Below are 19,023 nucleotides of genomic sequence, written 5' to 3'. Positions count from 1 at the left end.
CCCATGAAACAACGCTCAAAGCAAGTATTTTCTTCTTGTTTTATGTAATTTAAATCTACGTTCTTCTTTCCTCAAGATAACTGAAGTAATGTAAGGGGTTATGACAGAAATGAAGGCAGTTGAATTTCTAGGTGAAGTTCCACCAACTAGATTTCAAGGTTGATTTTCAATATAAGTCCACACACTGCTAGGAGAGAAAGGTATAATCTTTATAAACATGGAAAAGAAAATCTGTCCTTTTCATATCCTTATCAAATGAGTACTATTGACATGATTTAGACCAAAAAGAGAGTAATCCTAAAACAAGTTAGCTAAGAGTCAAACAGTGTAATGCAGGATGAACACCTTGTCTGGATACATTTCCAGCAATGAAACCTTCATGACAAAGAGACATTTTTCTCTCTCCAAAACCTAAAGACACTGAAAGGTTTAGTGAAATGGACTAAGTGACAGAACTAAAGTCACAGAACTACAAGCAAAAGCTATTTCTCTCTTTTTTTTTTTTGGAAGTACTTTTTCTTAAATCATACAGAACAGAAGAATACAAGGTGGTCCTTATATAACAGGCCTGGCCTATGATTAAAAAAACAAAACAAACAAAAAAAACCCAACACCACCCCCCCCCCACACACACATCCACCTTAAGGCAAGTTTTCTTTGAATACACCATACTTAAATTATGGATCAAGATCAAGTTAGCTGAAGTAGTGTCAAAGACCGGTAATGAAAGAGTAAAATATATTTGACAGCTTTGTTAAGCTGAATATTATTGTATTACTGACCTGCATGAGACAGGCCAATTTGATTTAAGATCGTTTTGATTGACTTTACAAATAGCCATGCTGCAGGAGCCTTGAGATCTGCAGAAGCAGGGAAATTTTAATTGGAAAAGACCTATTCAATTTATGAATTTACGTTCTATTGACTTCAATAGAAAACAAAAAAAGGCAATCTAAATGACAGTAAGCTATGCAGGCTCAAAGCATAACATTAAAGACAACTAAACACAAATTTGAAAAATAAATGAAGGCATCAGGTCTGCTCTAGATACTCTTCTCTATAAAAATCATGTATGGTATAAATCATACTACGCATAAAAAAGAAACAGAAACCAAGCAGTAATCACTACAACAGATATGGACAGAACCTTATATAAAAGAAGCATGCACACAAGAGACAAGTAACCAAATAAAGTACTCTCCGAAGAGACTTCCTTGTAAGGATTGCTGCAGCCATGCCTGTTGCCTCCCAAAAAAAAAAAAATCCTTCAAGCTCCAGAGATGAAGACAAGAGGAGAACAAACTAGTACCATTCTTCATCTCAAACCTAACTCTCTCAAGTAAATAAATAATAAATACAGTCCATTTATCTAGTGACTACTTATATAGTGACAGCAGTATTTCTTATAAGGTGAAGCAAATAAAACTGGCAATAATGCATAAAACAGCTTAGCCAACCCTATTCCTTGATTCCCAAAACAATTCTCCAAGCAGCAGGGAACTTTTATCCTCACAACTCTCCATTTCCAGATTTCAAGGAATATAAAGACTTACTTCCCATTAAAAAAGTGACTTTGAAAAGCTGTGTTTGTTCTTTATTATCAAAAGCAATGTTTTTCTGATAGAATAATAAAGTTTTTCTTCTTTTCTCTTTTCTTTCTTTCTTTTTTTTAAAAGTAGGTCAGTAGTTTGAGGCTTTTTGTTTAATTTGGGGCAGGGGGGAGGAAGGTATGATATATATGCCCTGTTCTGAGTACTGTTTTGTTTATTAGTTAGGCAATGGATATAAGCAGCAATGTGTGTTGTCTATTACGTATTTTCTTGTAACTTTGCAAAAAATTAATGAAAAACAATAAAGCTAAATTTTAAAAAGGAGTGAACTTCAAGAGCATAAACAAACTTGTACACATGAATATCAAGACAATAAGCATAATTATGTCTGTAAATGTTTGCTTTGCTCAGATCTTTATCAAAGAAGCAGAATTTTACCGAAAATTATCACAGTTTTCTAATTTTAAACGTATACTGATTACATTCACTAGGTTTTTTCCAGCACAGTGGGTCTCCATGCCTTTCTGCACTGGGCCTGACTGAAGTTCTCCTGGGAGCTAGCTGCAGCCACATCTGTGTTCCCCTCTCATTCCAACCTCAGTTTGAGCCAGTTCCTAAAACTGTTCTAAAGATTCATGATCATTTCTATAAAAGCACTGCATGGCTTTAAAACTAAAGCTTCTCTGACCAAATCAACCAGAACTCCTGCATGTTTCAACAAAATCTATGGGTTTAAATCTAGCCTAATGATTACCCATGTGAGCAATTTTGCAAGTTGCAGTGTATTCATTGGGTCTTGCTGCTTTCCTAAAGTTACACATGCCTTCAAGTATTATTCAAGAGTCTTGCACTCCTAAAATTTAAAATATTTTCTAGTGATAAAACAATAGTATTATTAACAGAATCACACTCATTTTTAAAGGTGCACTGTCAAGTTATTATACTCAGATTGTGTAGTTGACACTGTCCTATTAACAGTAGTCTGCTCCTATATTTAAAAGGTGAGGCTGAACCATTAGCCTGAGATGGTTATATTTTCAGTACTTTGTCAAGTAAGATTCTGTAGAAAAGTAAAACCAATTAACTTGTATAATAATGTAAATACACTTGTACGTTATATTAACTTTGTTATGCTACAGAAAAATACATAGTAACATAGAATTGCAACTAACTACAATGAAACGTCCATTTGTTTTGGAAAACTGAAAACCAAGCAAACATTAAAGATAACATAATCCAAGACCAAGCCAAATTAAAACTTTATTCAGTCTTACACTTGATGGAATTTGTGCTAAAATTAGAAGTGCAGGATTGGGCCCTTTGTTCACCTTATCACTGACATACTCTAATCAAATATATAATTGAACTATGCCATACTACATTGTCACATCACACAGAGCACCATACAGTGAGAAAATACCTCATTTTTTTTCCTGGGAGTTTATAATGAAGTCACGCTTTTTAAATAATGTTCTTATTTTCCTAAGGAAGCATTATCTTCCAGAATATCTTTCTGTTAGGCTCAATGATAAAATAAAAGGACTGAAAAAAATAGGATTTTATATATGAAAGAAGCTTAACCAAGTAGTAAGTATACACTAGACATTCACTTATTTAGATAAGATTAAAAGCACAGATATACTTAGACAAATGAGTGATTTTCATAGCAATAGCGCATGAAAACAACTGAAAGCAAATGCGGCTAATAGGGGGTTTCAGAAAAAGAGGAGTCATAAATGAGCATCTACAGTATCCATATACATTTGTCTTTTAGACTTAAAAGTTCTTGTTGCTTTCAGTGGCAAAATTAATGAAATTCCTGCAAGGTATTAAGCACCTGAATGGGAACTTTGAGCGTCCTTCACTTAGACAGTGTGCACGAACATTATACATGCATATCAACACAGCTCATTGAGTCGAGGGCAGCCAACTTCCTGGAAAAAGTGCTTAGCATTCTGCCTATCTGATCACACGGCATCAGCTTTCTTCCTCCAAGTCTTTTCTGCACTGGTCTAGCAGTGGGCAAGAGATGACTTTTCCTTTAAAGTCCCATTTCTTGAAGTTATTCTCATGTCCTTTAAAAGTTATTGCCATTTAACATTTACAATTTATCTATATGTTAATTCTTTTAGTTTTGTCTCCTCTTTGGTCCCGATTCCTTTACTGACCTGTGTGTTATCTTCTTATTTTGCATGAGGTCATATATATATATATATATGTATATTTTTTAACACACAGACAATTCCGTAGCTTAATAGGAGTGCAAGGATTGGGAGAAAAAGTGTGTCTGATATGCAGAAATGCTGAGCTATACTGATGGGAAAGAAAGTCTACTTTTCCTTTGGCTGGAGTTCTTGCTCACTACTTCTAAAAACAGGTATCTAGATCCATAGTGAAGTCATTCAGGTATAGTAACACCAGGAAAAAAGCATGTCTGCGAGTAACACGTGCATACAGTAGCACGTATTATGCCATGGCATACAGTTGAGACTGCTGAGTGCTTTGACTGCATTTTTACGTACTAACATGTTTGAATATTCTAACCTGGAACGAATTTCATTTTCTACGATGTTTGTATAACAGCATCCCAAATCCTAACACTAAATTAAGAAGGGCAGCAACTTTAAATTAGCAATAGGAAACACAAGCTCACCTGTGTCATCAGTTCCACCAGGGAGGGCAGAGAGAAAAAGAGCATATATGGCAGCAGCTTCCCCTTTTGTAGGTCCTGACTTTTCCACAGTATAACCAGAAAGGCCCTTTCAAAAGTAGGCATTTCCAAAAACCTCTTCCCCATCCCTTAAAACCTGAAGGGATCCTGAACTAGCTCTATAGCCAAGGCCGTGAGCTTCAGCCAGAAATCACAGAAGGCAACACCATGGGTCACAGGGCAGAGACAGCTGTGGATGGGAAGGATCTGGATTTCTATCCCCTCTAGATCGTATCAGTATCTGCACTTGGCCATCTGTAAAGACTCGTACTGGATTACCCCGAAACCAGGGCAACACTGGTGCAGCAGTTAGTTTCCAGAATATATTTCAGAAAATACAACAAGACTTGTACATAAAGTGTCTCATTCAGGCTAGTTAGGACAGAAGGAAACCAAAACAGCTTGCTGTCCTTTAAATCATTGTAGACTTGCTGCAATAAAGATGTTCTGTCAAATGAACATTTCCAAGTGTTTTCTGGAATCACCCTAGTTTTATTTTCCATGATAAAAACTATGAGGGATATAATACAAACCAGATCAAAGTGTTCGAATCCACATTATGTACAACTGCACCCCTTCTTATCCTATTATTCTCACACTTTAGCAGTACCAAAACAATGACTGGAGAACCTGAAACTTCTTTTCCCAGCAGTATATTAGAACTCACAAGGAAATTATAAGCCATGGAACCACCACTTTCATGCCCATCTCAGCACAGGGTATGAGGGGTACTTACAAATAGCTGAAGAAAGGAAGCTGAAAGTGTTTGTTTATCCATAAACTTCACAGAGATGGATTAGCTGAGTGATTATCCAGTTCAAATGAAGCCTACCCACCTTAACAAAGGATACTCTTATAGGAGAGGGAAACTATCCCAAGTCTCAAAAAAACTGTTGTTATCTAGACTGTTGAACAACTAACTGCCCAGAAAAAAAAAAAAAAAACAAGATAGCTAAAAAGAAACAGAAGACCAGACTTGCTGTTACCCCTTTTTGATAGTCAAAGGGGTTGGGATACTAAGCACTTGTTCTATAAGAGTGCTGAGAGTATAGTCCAGTGCATTTTTTGATACTAGAAAGAAAGAACTACCAACCTGTTAACACCATGAAGCCCTTCTGATTATCTCTTCCATAGAGTAACCTACACATTTTAAGCACACCCTCACACTAATGCTGAAGTCATGCAGGACTGTGTGGTTTGGCACCAATTTTAAGTGTATAAGCCCCCACATCTGATAATTACCCAACAGCACAAGTGGAAAGTACAGAAAGCTCCTCATACGTCAGTACGGCCCCTCCTGAAAGGACCTGAGCAGATTCCCTTTGCAGTCAGTCCTTGAAAGCATGCCTCTTTTGTGCTCCCTCAGGTGGCTCTCGTTTGCCACAACGCAGCTCTGCAGCAAATGGCTCCCACCTGGGCACCCTACACCCAGCAGGAGCCCAGCACACCTAGTGCTCACTTAAAACTGACAAAACAGCTACAGCAGGTGCACCTGGAATAGGCACCAGGTGTTGTGCATCCATGGGACAACAGCATGGCAATCCCTCCTGCCGTGAGCAAGAGCTTCTGACCAGTGCTGTGGAGGACAGGCAGCCTGGTTACGTGGTCAGCAAGGTAACCTCACAGGCCCAGCCCTGACCTCAGCACAGATGCAGAGAGGTAGTTACGTTCCCTCATGAGACCTGTGGGCTGTCACCAGCAATTTATATTGTGTTTTGCAGCTCTGGCCTTTCTCCTGGTACCGCCCAGGAAAAGCAGCATAGAGGGATGTGAAATGGGGAATATGGACAAACACCACTTTGGCTGACTTTGGACAAACACCCTCCTCCGCAATTCTGACCTGCTACAGGAATTTCTGTTTCTAATGCACGCTCCCAAGATGCGAGCAGAAGCAGCGTTACCTAAGAAGGTCTGAGGAAATCTTACACCTCCGTCAGAAACTGTTCCCTTGGAAGAGGACTGATCACAAATGGGAAACGACAAGAGGTGAGGGGACCTCAAGCACCCCGCAGCAGAGGTAGCCTGTTGACAAGGAGGTGCAGGTGCCAGCCATGCCTCGAAAGTTCAGCTCTTGCCTTTGATGAGTCCCTGCTGGGCAGGGAGCAGACGTGGGCACTCAGGCAGGCTGATCCCAGACCCAGACCGGAAGCCCCCTGCAGAGCCGTGCCTTTGGTGGGGAGCCCAGCACAACCCACTACGTTGGGGACAAGTCTGTTCTGGGCACTGGATTTGGGGATTAAGTATAACATTCGTTCATGTGTCACTATTCTTTTTGTATTAATTTGCTGATTCATACTCACAATTTTAAGTTACCCTAATTTTTGCATCATGGAATAGAGTGTCCTTTTGTGGAAAGCACGTTAAAGCAGTCCATATTTCTTTATTATTTTAATTACCATTGCATTCCCTGTGGTACTTTCTAGCCATGTTTAGTGCACAGCAAAAATTGTTTTAACTCATTTCTTCTGTATTACATAGAACTATCTTTTTAAAAATTATTATTTTCACTTGCCATTTTTCATCTCTGCTCTTTAAAAAGCAAACTCTGTCCTTGCTAAGAGGTAGTACTAAAATGAACACAGCAATTGTTTGGTGTCTCCTTCTCAAGTGCTGCTGAATAAAACAGGTCTTAAGTGCTTCCTACTGGCAGAACTGAACCTCCCAGGACTCTCAGTTTCAATGCTTTAACTGCTCTTTAAAATTGAAAGAGACACGCTGTTAATATTGATGGTAACAAACAGTTGCCCTGTGTAATAATATTTGGCTCCCATCTGTTCATGACCTTCTATATAAACAGCCCTTCCCACAAGGGAACTCCCAGACTAAAATGTTTACACCAGTAAGCAGGAAACTTTGCAATATTACAATGTAACAGTAGGAGAAAATGGATACTCATAATTTAGTAAGAGTTCTTGTTTAAAAAAAAAATTAATACCTATTCCTAGGTGTTCAAGGATTTTTTAAGTTTAGTCTAAGGGCTTGTGTTTGCATTAGTTGTAGTACAGTTGGCCTAAACTTGGAAAGTTATTACAGAGGAGAGGCCAGAAGAGCAAGGAGAGTTCAATTTGTCTTTTGTTTTGCTTGATTTTAATTCCAGTAATTTGGTTAAATTTGCTTTTTAAGGACTGAATTGTATTAAAAAAGCATTTCTGACCATCCTGTACTACACTTTCTCCACCTTACCAGAACACATATCTTAGCATGACTCCTCCTAATATTTTTCTTTCCTTCCTCCCCACTTCATTAAAACATTTATCCAACTGATAAGCTGTTTTTCTTCTGTCTTTTAAAGTTACTTTTAAATTCCAAATTTAACAGAAGGTATACTTTTTTTTCCAACTGACACTGGCAAATGGCAGAAGATATATTTCAACACTTTCTGATGTATGTTTACTGTCCTAAAGAGTAAGCTTCTTTATTGGCTAGAAAGACTTGGGGCGCTATTAAATTATCTTCCAAATCTTGTACAACTGAAGTAATAACATATTGTAACCTAAAGTTCCTTGTGATTTAAAAATTTTATTACTTAAATACTGCTCTACAAGAAGGGACAACGTTGAAATGACCAGTAGCTTCAGCTAAACAGCTGGGAAGAGCTACAAGAAAAAAGGATGACAAAAAAAAATCCATAGTTTAAAACAGTCAGAAAAAAGTGAAATGTTTTAAACAACTGATAAGAGCAGGTAAATGTTTAATGAGCCCTCTGCCTATGTTCTTACAATGTGCTCCGTCAATACTCTTAATACATTACTGCAAAAGCTACACATAGGCTCTATTAAAAGTAGCCTCAAAGGACGCTTTGGTCCCGATTTCCTGGCCCGTATGAGCCGATCCTTCAGACACTCATGATTAAGACATACAGCGTAACTTGCATGAAGAATAGGAAGGTAATAATGTTCCCCCAAATTAATATATAAAATACTGATTCTTCTTTCAAAAACAGGGAGTATCACTATTGAAGTAACCCTGACATGTTTTGCTGATGGAAGAAGCCCCAAGGCCATATTTTAAAACTTAATCTGACTAAAAGTTCAATTTATAAGTCAAGTGTATTATACTTACAGGAAGAAGAGTTTCAGACTGGCTCCTAAACGGAAAGTATGTATCCCCACATATTTCATTCATGGTTTCAAATCCTCAGCAGCACTAACTCACCAGAGATTTGCAAATGACTTAAAATATTTAATACGAAACTCCTATATTTTACAAACTGTCATATAGTTATAAAAACTCACTTTCATCAGGTGACTTTGCAATGTAATTAATAATGCTTTTTATCTCATGTTTGAAATTGTGCAACTTGTTAATACTAAGCACAAGGACTATAGTGTCTCAAGGTAATTTTATTTATGAAGTCTAGCAGTGACTGAACAAGCATTCTGGATGCTTAGAGCATCAGAGAATTAAAAAATATTTAGTTGATGGAATGTTTTAGGTACATGTCATATGCCTTCTATTCAAGTGTGTCGTATTAACAACAACTGATTATTATACAATCCTCAATACTTAGCATTAATTCCAAGCCTCACATCTAAGTCAGCTCATTTAATTAAGTAAGATTGTTCACATGAGCAAGGTTTTGAAAGTCAGACCTGACAACAGTAGTCACCAGAACCATGGAAAAGCCCCAACCCATTATAGGATTTCATTTTTAACACTGTTTTTCTCTTTAGAAAAATAAACGTGCAATTGAAATCTGATACTACCTCTGAAAATGATGCCACTGCAAGTCATTTACAAACTTTCCAAAACGACGGGGCTTTGTATGAGAGCAGGGGACTGCCCGCACAAAGCACATTACCGGACATTACCTGATTTACATGTAGCACTGAATGCACTAAACTCCCATTAACGTTACGAGTGGCTAACCGTACTTTGCGTACAAGCAGGCAATCCAATTTGTACTAGTTGGTAGAAAGACTTCCAGTAATTTCAGCTGGTATTTGATGTGGCTCAAGGAAAATAAAGATGGTTGGAAGACAGTAAAATAAATTTCCCAATCCTGTTATCTTTCCTGTAAGCTAGTCGATAACTGGGAAATATCTTTACCTCTTTTTGTTTAAAGTTTGTTAATTTCAAAAATAAGCAGAAAGCCTTTAGATTAAGCTAGAGATGTTTGTCTGACCTAACATAATAAAAGGCCTTTTCTGACCAAATGAGAAGCATCGCTGTAAACATTCTCTTCAACAGAGAAAAGAGCCACCCCTTTTCCTCCAACTCCATCTGTCAGCCTGACAAAGTCTGCTGGTGGTGCTTTTTTTTACCTGATGGTTGATTAAACACTTCCATCATCGGTGGCAATGCTGACAGAAATCATATCACCATATTTATTAATTTTTAAAGTACTGTATTGTGAGAACGACAATAATCTGGAATGAATGGAACAGCTGTCCCTTCATTACGCACACACAGCTAAGCTTCCTTAGGGCTCTTTACTCTAGACTATTAAATTAGAAAGGTCTCCTTTTAATGATGCACAATAGTTATATACATGCCAGGTAACAGAAGATAAACTGTACTAAGTCAGAAACATAACAGAAAGCAGATCCTTCATTTTATTGTCAAGTAAAATGTTCATTAAAGTTACAAGGTCTAAAGTTTCTTTTGCACTAGAATTAATCACAAGCAACTCCACTGAAGGCAGCAAAGTTGCAGCTGATCTAATTACAGGGTAAACTTGGCTTAGGACCTTTCCCTCTAGTGCAACGAGTGTACTTAGGGCTTAAATATACAATGAAGTCTATTATTTATAGTATTTTAATCTAATGAAGAATAGAAGCCAGACAAAAGTATAATCTAAATAGTACTGGGAATGGCAACTGCAAGGATTCTTTTTTCACTATTCTCTGCTGGGGAAACAGAGAATAACCTGTTTAAAGTAGCTGGTTTTTTTTACAGGGAAGTGAACACAAGAAAACAAACACTTTAGAAAAAAATAATACAATCCCCTAGGACTAGAAAATGCCCTGCCATTCCAGCGGCCTTCTCGCCTCCAAAAATAAAAAAAAAAAAAGGATCTGGCAACAAGAAATAAAAGTATCTGGAAACAAGAAAAAGGCAGCAGTTATAAGGAGAGAACAAACTCTTGCACAACCAAACTCAAATACCCTCAATCTGTTTAGCCACTTGAGACTCCTGAGAACATCTTCTGCTCGACCACCACCAGCATTTACTTTGGGAAGAGTACTATTTTAGAAGGGAAAGTCATGTAAAAAAAAAAAAGATGGTAAAGAAAACATATAGTGGAGAGGAGGAAATGAGAAAAGAAGAAAGTAAGTTTAGAATTTATTAAAAGTGAGCCAACACGCAAACATTTTACTCCGAATATTACACCCTTTTCGCCAAGCCCTGTTCTTTCCCTTTGAACTCTGTGTGGTGGAAACCTCCCTCAGTCTAGATCTGCGAGGTGCCTATCGTTTTTCACAGGTTGACAAATAAATAAATATTCTGCCCACAAAACACTTAGCCTGGCTTTCCTGCATTTAAAACAAAAAACAACCCAATCCTAATTTTCAAGTGTCTTCCTTGCATGGTTGCGTTATGAACAGTTATAAACTTTTTAATGTTGATGATCATTATTGTTGTTGTTACTATTCTAGAGCAAAATAAGACAACGGTTATTCCTAGACTTCTTAAAGACACATATATCCCAGTTTTCTACGTCTTTCCAAGACCCTAATGTACAAAATCTGGAGTTCTGCGGTTCTTATTTTTCTAAAGAACCTTAAATGGATGATAGCGTCTCACACTAATAAACACTAGAAATAATCCCTAAGATTGAGACAGAGTGGTAAATTTCGAGCTAACGAAGTGAATGCACTGTTTTGCATTAGCACGCGCTCAGAAGAAGGAAGGAACTCCTGTCCCTGCTGAAGTCCAAGAGATTTTTTGCTCTGGAGCCAGGGTCACACTTTCACAATTCAAGCTGAAGCCTATATAAAAGCTGAGGTTGCAGAAAGTCCTTCTAGGAGAAGAGAAGTACTGGTTACATGGCTCCTGGGAAAAGGTTTGAAAATACTTGCCATGTGGTCTGAGTGGGCACGTGCGAAGTTGGAAACACACGCTCTTCTGAAAACACCGGGAGTATTTCGGCAGCAGGCAGGCAACGTTAGGCGAGACAAAGATTTAGCAGCAGTAGTCCCGGCACTGTCGGGAGCCGTCTTTAAACTTTTCTTCAGCGGATTCCAAAGCACTTTCCGAAAGCGAATGAAGCCGCCTAACGCTGCCGCTGCAACCCAGAAGCCCAACGGCACTGACCTTACCGCCGCTGCAGCCTTGCCAGCCGCCCAGGAGCGGGCTCCCACCCCGGCGGCTGGCAGCCGCCTCCCTCCCGCCCCGCGCACGGCTCCTACCTGGTAGGCGTCGGGGATGTTGACCGTCTCGCCGTGCTCGGCCACGTATCCGATGATGCCCTTGCCCCAGGGCACCTGCACCTCGTTGCTGTTCTCGGTGGAGCCGCAGGGCAGCAGCGGGGTGCCGGCGTGCACGTCGAAGAACTTGGAGACGAGGCTCTTCTTGCCGGCGGCGGCGCCCTCCACCAGGAAGAGCGAGCCCCGGTCGGCGTCCACCATGAGGCAGACGAAGATGAGGATCTTGTAGCTGAGGCTAGTGAGGTCCAGGTCGTTGGAGATGTCCTTGACCAGCTCCAGGAAGAACTGGCGCTCGTTGTGCTCCTTGAGGTAGCGCTTGTAGTCCAGGGCGGTGGGGGGGTACTGGGGCAGGCTGACGCGGGACTCGAGCAGGGCGCTGAGGATGTGCGCCGTCGTGGGCGGCAAGGAGCTGGCCTTGCGCAGCAGCGCCCGCCGCCGCACGCTGCTCAGCGGCTCCTGCGCCCGGGCGTGCACATGCTCGTCGTAGGTCCGGTTGACGGGGATGGCCTTGGAGCGGGCGAAGCTCTTGCGCAGCTCCTTCTGCGAGGCTCGCCGCTGCAGCCCCCCGCCGCCGGGGCCGCCCGCGCTGGCCCAGCCGCCGCCGCGCTGCTCCTCCGACGGGCCGGGCGCGGGGCTGGCCGCGCTCCCGGAGCTGGCGGCCGCTGGCGGCAGCGGGTTTCTCCTCTTCAGCCACTTCTCCACCAGCTCTGGGTGCCTCTCTAGGAAACTTTCCACCGCCGCCACGTCGAGGTCGGCGTCGGCCGCCATGGTGCGGGGGGGGGGAGCCGGGGGGGGCCGGCTTAGGGAGGCATGCCCCGCCGGCGCCACGTGCCGCCGCCCGCCCCGACGGCCGCCCGCGGCGGGGGGCTGCCCCGCAGCCCCCGCGAGGTACCGCCGCCGCCCCGCGCCCGAGCCCGCCCCGGGGCGCGCCTTCTCCTCGCCCCCGACTTTCCCCCGTGTCCTCCTTTTCCTGCCCCCCGGCCCCACTCTTTTATTACTATTATTCGAGGTGTTTTTCTGCTTCGCGGCTCTGCGTCCTTCTCCGCTGCCGGCCAGCCCCCCCGCTCCGCCGCCGGAGATGCGCGGGGAGCGCTCGGGCAGCGCCTCCTGCCAAGTGCCGCTGCCGCTGGCGGCTGCGTAGCCAGCCGCGGACACGGGGGAGGAGGGAGGACGCGTGAGCCGCGCGGGGAGGCAGCAGGGAGGAGGAGGAGAAGGAGGAGGAAGGAGGGAGGGAGGGCTCGCAAGTGCCGCTGGCGGGGGGGCAGCCGCCCCGACGGGGGCGCGTGTCCGCGCCGGGAGGACGGCGGGGAGCGGGGGCCGCGTGGGGCGTCGCGGGCGGCTCCGGCAGAGCAGGCTGCGTGCTGGCAGGCTCCTCGGTGAAGACCCTCGGGGGAGGGCGCCTGCTGGGGGGGGGGGGGGCTTCGTCTGCCTGGTGCATGCGAGGGGAGCGGGCCGCGGCGCTGCGCTGCGCGTGGGGCTTGCGCGGCGCGGGTCGCCATCGCGGGGTGTCTGCCAGAGAGGATCGGGGAGGCAACATCGGCGTCGCTACTGAAGCGGTATGATTTACAGCATTATTTGGGCTACTTTACCACTTTAGAAGACAGAAGGAATAAACGCACCCCCTTTTTTTTTTGGGGGGGGGAGACCCAAACCAAGTACATCCCGTTTCTTGAATCTTTGAGTTGCCGCTTGCTGCCTCTCCCGTGCGGTGAGCCGGCCGTGCCCCGTCTGCCCGCCGTGGCGGACCGAGGGGCGGGGAGCGGGCCGCCTCCCGCCACCCCGGGCCGGGTGGAGGAAAGCCGCTTTCGGCAGGGGGCGGCGCGGTGCGCGCCGGCGGGGAGCCCCGCGCAGCTCCGCGGCAGCGGGCGGGTTTGCGGCGGGCGGGAGCGCCGACGCGCGGCGCGGCGCCTCCTCCTGCGGTACGAGCCGCCAGACGGAGACGGGCCGCATCCAGCGAGGCAGACGGGCCGGGGATATTTTTATGCGCACGTGGAGCACGTTTCATTGCTAAATCGATGCCTTCGCGTAAGCGATTGAAAAACCCGGAGTCATGGATCCCAACACGTGAAAAACGTCTTTCATGCGCTAACGAAAGACTGAATGGAGGCGGCTTCCGAAATTCATGAATGGGAGCTTTGGTGGCTGGGAAAACCCACGGGCGAATCTTCAACCCAACGAGAATCGCAGCGGCCACGGACCCCGTCCCCGCGGCAGCCCTTCCCCGCGCTGCCGGGGCGGGGCCGGCAGCCCGCAAGAGGGAGCGATGCTGCAGACGCGCGCCCGCCGCGCGGAAAGGGGAGCGGGTGCCGGCCGCGCAGGGGGCTCCCCGGCAGCGCTCGCCCGCACCGGCGTAGCGCTGTGCAGGTGCAGCGCCTCCCGCAGCCCGGCAAGGGCCCGGGCAGCCCTCTGCACACTCGCCGCTGCGGCGCGCTGCGCTCCCCGCGCGGCAGCCGCGCCGCTCCGCGCCGCCGCAGGGCGGGGCTCTCCCGGCGGGGGCGCGCAGCTCCGCGCGGAGGGGGCGGCAGCAGAAGGCGCCCGTCAGGGGTGGTCGCGGAGCCGCTCGCGCCTCTGCGGGAGCCTGGCTGCTTCCGCCCGGCTCCTGCGAACGAGAAAGGGCAGGATGATTCCTGATGAGAGCGAGGGCGGCTGAAACACTAATCTTTGGGGCGCTTCTCTCAGCTGCGTTGCTGCCGCGCTGCCAGGTCTGTGCGGCACAGGGATTTCCCGCACGGCAGCAGCCACAGGCCCCTTCGGCCCACGCTCTCGGGGGACGCGGCCGCGGTGCGCCCTCGCCCCGTGCCTGCGGCCGCCTCGCCCGCCACCTCGCCCCCGCGCCCTCCGCGGCAGCGGCCGCTCGCCGGCGCGCCCAGGGTCTCTGCTCGCTGCCTGGCCTTTCCCCTGGTATTTGGTGTTTTTTTTTTTTTTTTTTTGCAACATTGCACTTCCACAAAGAAATCGCATAAACTCCAGAATGCCAGGCAGGCACAGACCCCAATCTCTCATGCAAGGATCTTGGTCATCTACACTTACTGTTACCTGAAATAATTTCTACCATCTCACTGCAGTAAGGTTTGGCCTTAGCATTCACACCAGCGCTTTACTCCAAAATGGTTACTGTGCTGCAATTCTGTTTGTAGACAAAGCAATTTAGTTTTTTTTCTCTGTAAGCTTAGGTATAAACAAGCTTTTCCCTTATAATTTCATCATAAAGTCTTATGACAGCTTTACAGTTTATTTGCTGCATTTTATAAGCACAGGCTTTCATGACAGCAAAAATCTGCATATTGACAGTCTCTCAAATAGCAGAATCAAGACTGAAGGAAATAAAAAAACACTTGTCTCTATTGTATAAAGTATATACTGAACGTTTTGATGTAACGCCTTACTTACTTATTTCCCTCAACAGCTCCCAGTCTGTGTTCAAACCATAATCCTTTTTTTAAAGATAAAACATGACAAAGATGATCTTAGTGATTTGCCTGTTCTGGGCACTCAGCATGGCCACGACACACAGTCAGAGTTAAACCTGCCTCAGAAGCCTGGGCTTCAGGTGTGCTTCAAGGGATGCTGCAAGGAGAAAACAGGTCTGCCTGCGTTCTGCCACACGTCAGAGCCTACCTCTGTCTGCAGGGTGAGTACACCAAGTACGCTATATGTACTCTGGGCTGCAGCTTCATGCGTGAGCGTGAGATAGATTAGCTGCAGTCCTTTGTGGGAGGGCCAGAGGCAGATGGATTCTGCATTACCTTCATAATTCTACAGGTACGCTGCACTGAGGTACAGGCAGCTCGTATTCGATGCGTCTTATATATGAGGCACCTTATATCTGTGCGGATGCGCAATGCCAACTCAGAGAGCAAGGCAAGCTTTAGTCAGACTTAGCTGGTCTCCTAAGTCATAAAACATACCTAGACAATGTCATAGAGTAACACAAGCAGAAATGTCAATGCATTTCGCAGGCAGTCTACTTTATTCAGGAAGGCAGTGGCATAGCTCTCTTCAAAATGCAACTTAAGCAATATATTTACAAGCACTTGAGAAAATGTTAACGTCATTCAGGCAGATGCTTTACTTCAACTGTCTAAAACAGTCTATAGAACAGGTCCTAACTAGAAAACTGAAAGGGGAAAACAGCTTATAGCCTCAGCACAGAAGAAAAAAAGCAGGTAACCATCCAGTTGTATCACATAACTTTTTACCTGACTTTCACTTATTCCCTTATTTAAAAACAGAAGTTCACCTCTATGGAGCACGGTAAGACACAATTTGTTACAACCCCTAGTGGGTAAGCATTGGAACAATACAGGTAAAATGAGTACCTGGGATATGACAGTACAGCAAATCAGTTTTGTAGCAGTGCTCCTTTCTGCAATGACTTAAGGAAACCTTGGTTGAGTGAAGTATATTTCAACCTATAACATTTGTGAAACGGAGAATTTACTTGTAAATCACAGTTCAAGTGGTAGAGGAGAGATTTATGAGGAGGTTTTAGGAGGACTATAATCACCTTCATCAAGCCGTGGTGAAAATATCTATTACTAATATCGGTTGCTTAAGCTAGTCAGCCCTCATTCATTCTACACCTAAAAGGATATGGATACCTGAATATATTTGACTCAACTGGTGAAAAAAATCCAAAACTATAAAAGACTCCTGGCTGGCAGATGCTGTTTCAATACACAAAGGAACGCTAATAATACAGTGAGTGGTCTTGTATGTTTAAAACAAAAAGGTCATAGGTATTCAAATACCTCCTCATGATTCTTTCAGACCATCATTGCTGAAAGGTTACTTGTCCCCTAAAAATACCTGATATTCCTGGTATCCCAGTCCCATCATCCTTATGTAGTGTTCTCTTAAAATAAGACCGTTGTCTGTCATCTACTGAATACCTTTATTCCCAGCTGATATGCTGAGGGGCTCCCCCCCCTCCTCCCAAAAAACCCTCTTCATTTAGCTGTCAGCCCTAATACTTACAGGCAGTTTCCTATTTGCATAACTATATACATAGCCATAACTGAACAATCACAATCGTTTCAATGAGTGTTGTAATAGCTAGTTGCAGAATCGAGCTCTCAGATCTCCTTAGAGAAAGGAACGGTATTTTCTATAGTACACTCCACAAAGATTTATAAAATATGTAACACCATATAAATAATGCTCACCTCCTGGTTGTGTTTGTTAGGAGGACTTAGCATGTTAAAACATACCTTTATTTGATTTTGCTAAGGCCAGTCCCTAATGAACAATTAACAATAAAATACTAAAACTTGAGATCAAGAGGTAGTCAAACTTCAGAACATTTTTCACTGACATTACAGCTGCTGCTGCAATGTTTCAAGATGAGGTTGCTTTTTTCAAGTATGCAATAAGATCAGCTCTCTCATTCTGCTTTTTAATGCCAGCAAAAATCATTTTTGTTCCAGGAATGTATTTCTTAGGGTTTTCCAAATACTCCATCAGTGTATTTTCACTCCAGATAATACCTAAAAAAACAAGCACAATAAAATGCAAGACTCGCCCCGAACCTTTTATATATCAAAATATGCCTAGAATCCAAGAGGCATGTGAGAGTGAATGATACATAACAAAGTTTTCAACCTTTAATTCATATTTCAGCATCCATTTAATGCACAATTTATACATTGCCTTGGAGTCACTTTCATAGCTTGATCATATAAATAACATAATACTTTTTGCATCGTGAAGAGTTGCAATTCTTTGTACCATTTCAAATAAAACTTCAAATAAAACACTTTCAAAGCGCTGAAAATGAGAACCTGCATATTAACATTAAGTTCATCAAGGCTGTACTTAACCAAAGGGCCTTAGAAAAAGGGTTGTCAGTGGCCACTTTCTGGAATCTTTTGCCAGAAGATTAAAGAAAACATTATTGCTTCCTTCTAGCCCTGCTAAATCCTGTCTCTATCAACAGAAGCCTACCACCTATAGTACTGAGGACTACTGAAGTATCTAACAGTAACAACATGCCCAAGTTCATCCTCTGTTCTCAAGAGTGGACTCTTCCCATTGTCTAATGTGGATTTAGATATCACATTGTTGTCTCTCTTTTAAATACTTGTACTATCATCTGTATTATTTGTTCATTAAATATTTCAAGAGAAAAAAAGCAGTCTGCGTATGTTGAAGTGTATGGCTTTTTGTATGAGAGAAGATCCAGGGTAAAGTGAATGTTACAAAAATATCTCCTAGAAATCATAGCAAAATCAGAGTCAGTGAATTCTTAAAACACCTCAGTAACTGAAAAAAAACCCCAGGACTGTATTTGCAATTAACAGCTTGATTCAAAAACTATAAATAAAAATGAACAAACCAAAATCCCAACTAAGGAAACCCCCAAAATGAACATACAGAATTATTTTTAGATGTCTCATTGCCTTTCAGGATTGTCTGTATTAAAAGTACACAAACAAGTAATAACGTTTTAATCAATGACAGTATTTTGTCAAGTGCTGCTGAGTAAAACTGCAGCACAGCACAATGCCAGTAGAGGGTAGTGACCAGCAAACAAAATCTAAAAGCGGTCTTAAACAGAAATGAAAATCTGTGCATTAATACTACAAAATTACGTAAAAGATGCATACGTTCTGACCCGACATGCTAGATATTCCTAAAGTTTCTTTTTAATTTAAGGACTGAGTAATTTTGCTTCTGAAACTACAGTTCAGATTCATCTACAGTACTGCAATGTAGATGGTTGCAAGAGTAATTCTTACGGTTTTCTATTGTACCTCTGAAGAAAAAGGCTACTTTCCATATACTTTCCCTCTAGCACTGCGCCTCATCCATGTCACCTGTTAGTTTTACCTTTGTTCTTGTTAGAATCTGAGTAGGAAAATCCCACAGCTTGTCCTGTTTTGCGGCCAAACAAACCCCAAAGATTTGGGCCTGTCTTGTGCTTTCCACCTTTTTCAACTGTGTGGCACTGAGAACATTTCTGAATAAAGAGCTTCTTGCCTTTTTCAATATCACCCATTTTCACCTATGAGAAAAAATAAGAGAGAGCAATTTGCACGACATAGAACAGATCACTGTTATTGGTCACATTTATCATCTCCTTCAACAGTTTTAGAAAATGTTTGTCTTGCACAGCAATAAAAACTAAGTTTCTCAAACAAATGAAAATTTGATTGGGACTTAATTATAAACCTAAGCTTGGATAAGACTTTGTTAAGCTGCACAATCTCTTGAATTCATGTGATTGTTGATGGTCACGAATTAATTCTTTACAAAGTTGGCCAAGATAGAATTATGAAAAAGTACCATGAGTTTTTTTGCTGCATCTCCGAGAGGTGCAGAATTACAGAATTTGCATCCTAACTGCAGAGGTTAAGGTAGCTTTAAGTCACTTTATTTCTTTTCCAGAGCTACT

The 19,023-nt window shown here is 43.3% G+C and overlaps 1 protein-coding gene and 1 long non-coding RNA gene across 7 annotated transcripts in view; one reads left to right on the top strand and one right to left on the bottom strand.

Annotated features, from left to right (window-relative positions):
• Nucleotides 1–11,843, bottom strand: part of PDE11A (phosphodiesterase 11A) — a 147,171-nt gene extending 135,328 nt beyond the window's left edge. For all 5 annotated transcript variants that reach the window (XM_068948430.1, XM_068948432.1, XM_068948431.1 and 2 more), the window contains exon 1: nt 11,613–11,843. In XM_068948430.1, the coding sequence (XP_068804531.1) occupies nt 11,613–11,831 (219 nt within the window). In that variant the 5' untranslated portion in view covers nt 11,832–11,843. The remainder of the gene's footprint in view (nt 1–11,612) is intronic.
• A 29-nt stretch (nt 11,844–11,872) lies between these two features.
• On the top strand, nt 11,873–18,411 carry LOC138067640 (uncharacterized). 2 transcript variants are annotated; one of them, XR_011141892.1, is made up of 3 exons: nt 11,873–11,939; nt 15,037–15,261; nt 17,538–18,411. It is a non-coding gene; the product is annotated as an uncharacterized lncRNA (long non-coding RNA). The 2 variants fall into 2 exon arrangements; XR_011141891.1 differs by lacking the exon at nt 11,873–11,939 and adding an exon at nt 12,930–13,186.
• Nucleotides 18,412–19,023: the final 612 nt, after the last annotated feature.

The sequence above is a fragment of the Struthio camelus genome, chromosome 6 (assembly GCF_040807025.1).
Source record: "Struthio camelus isolate bStrCam1 chromosome 6, bStrCam1.hap1, whole genome shotgun sequence".
Taxonomy (NCBI): domain Eukaryota; kingdom Metazoa; phylum Chordata; class Aves; order Struthioniformes; family Struthionidae; genus Struthio; species Struthio camelus.
This window is presented reverse-complemented; position numbering and strand designations above follow the sequence as displayed.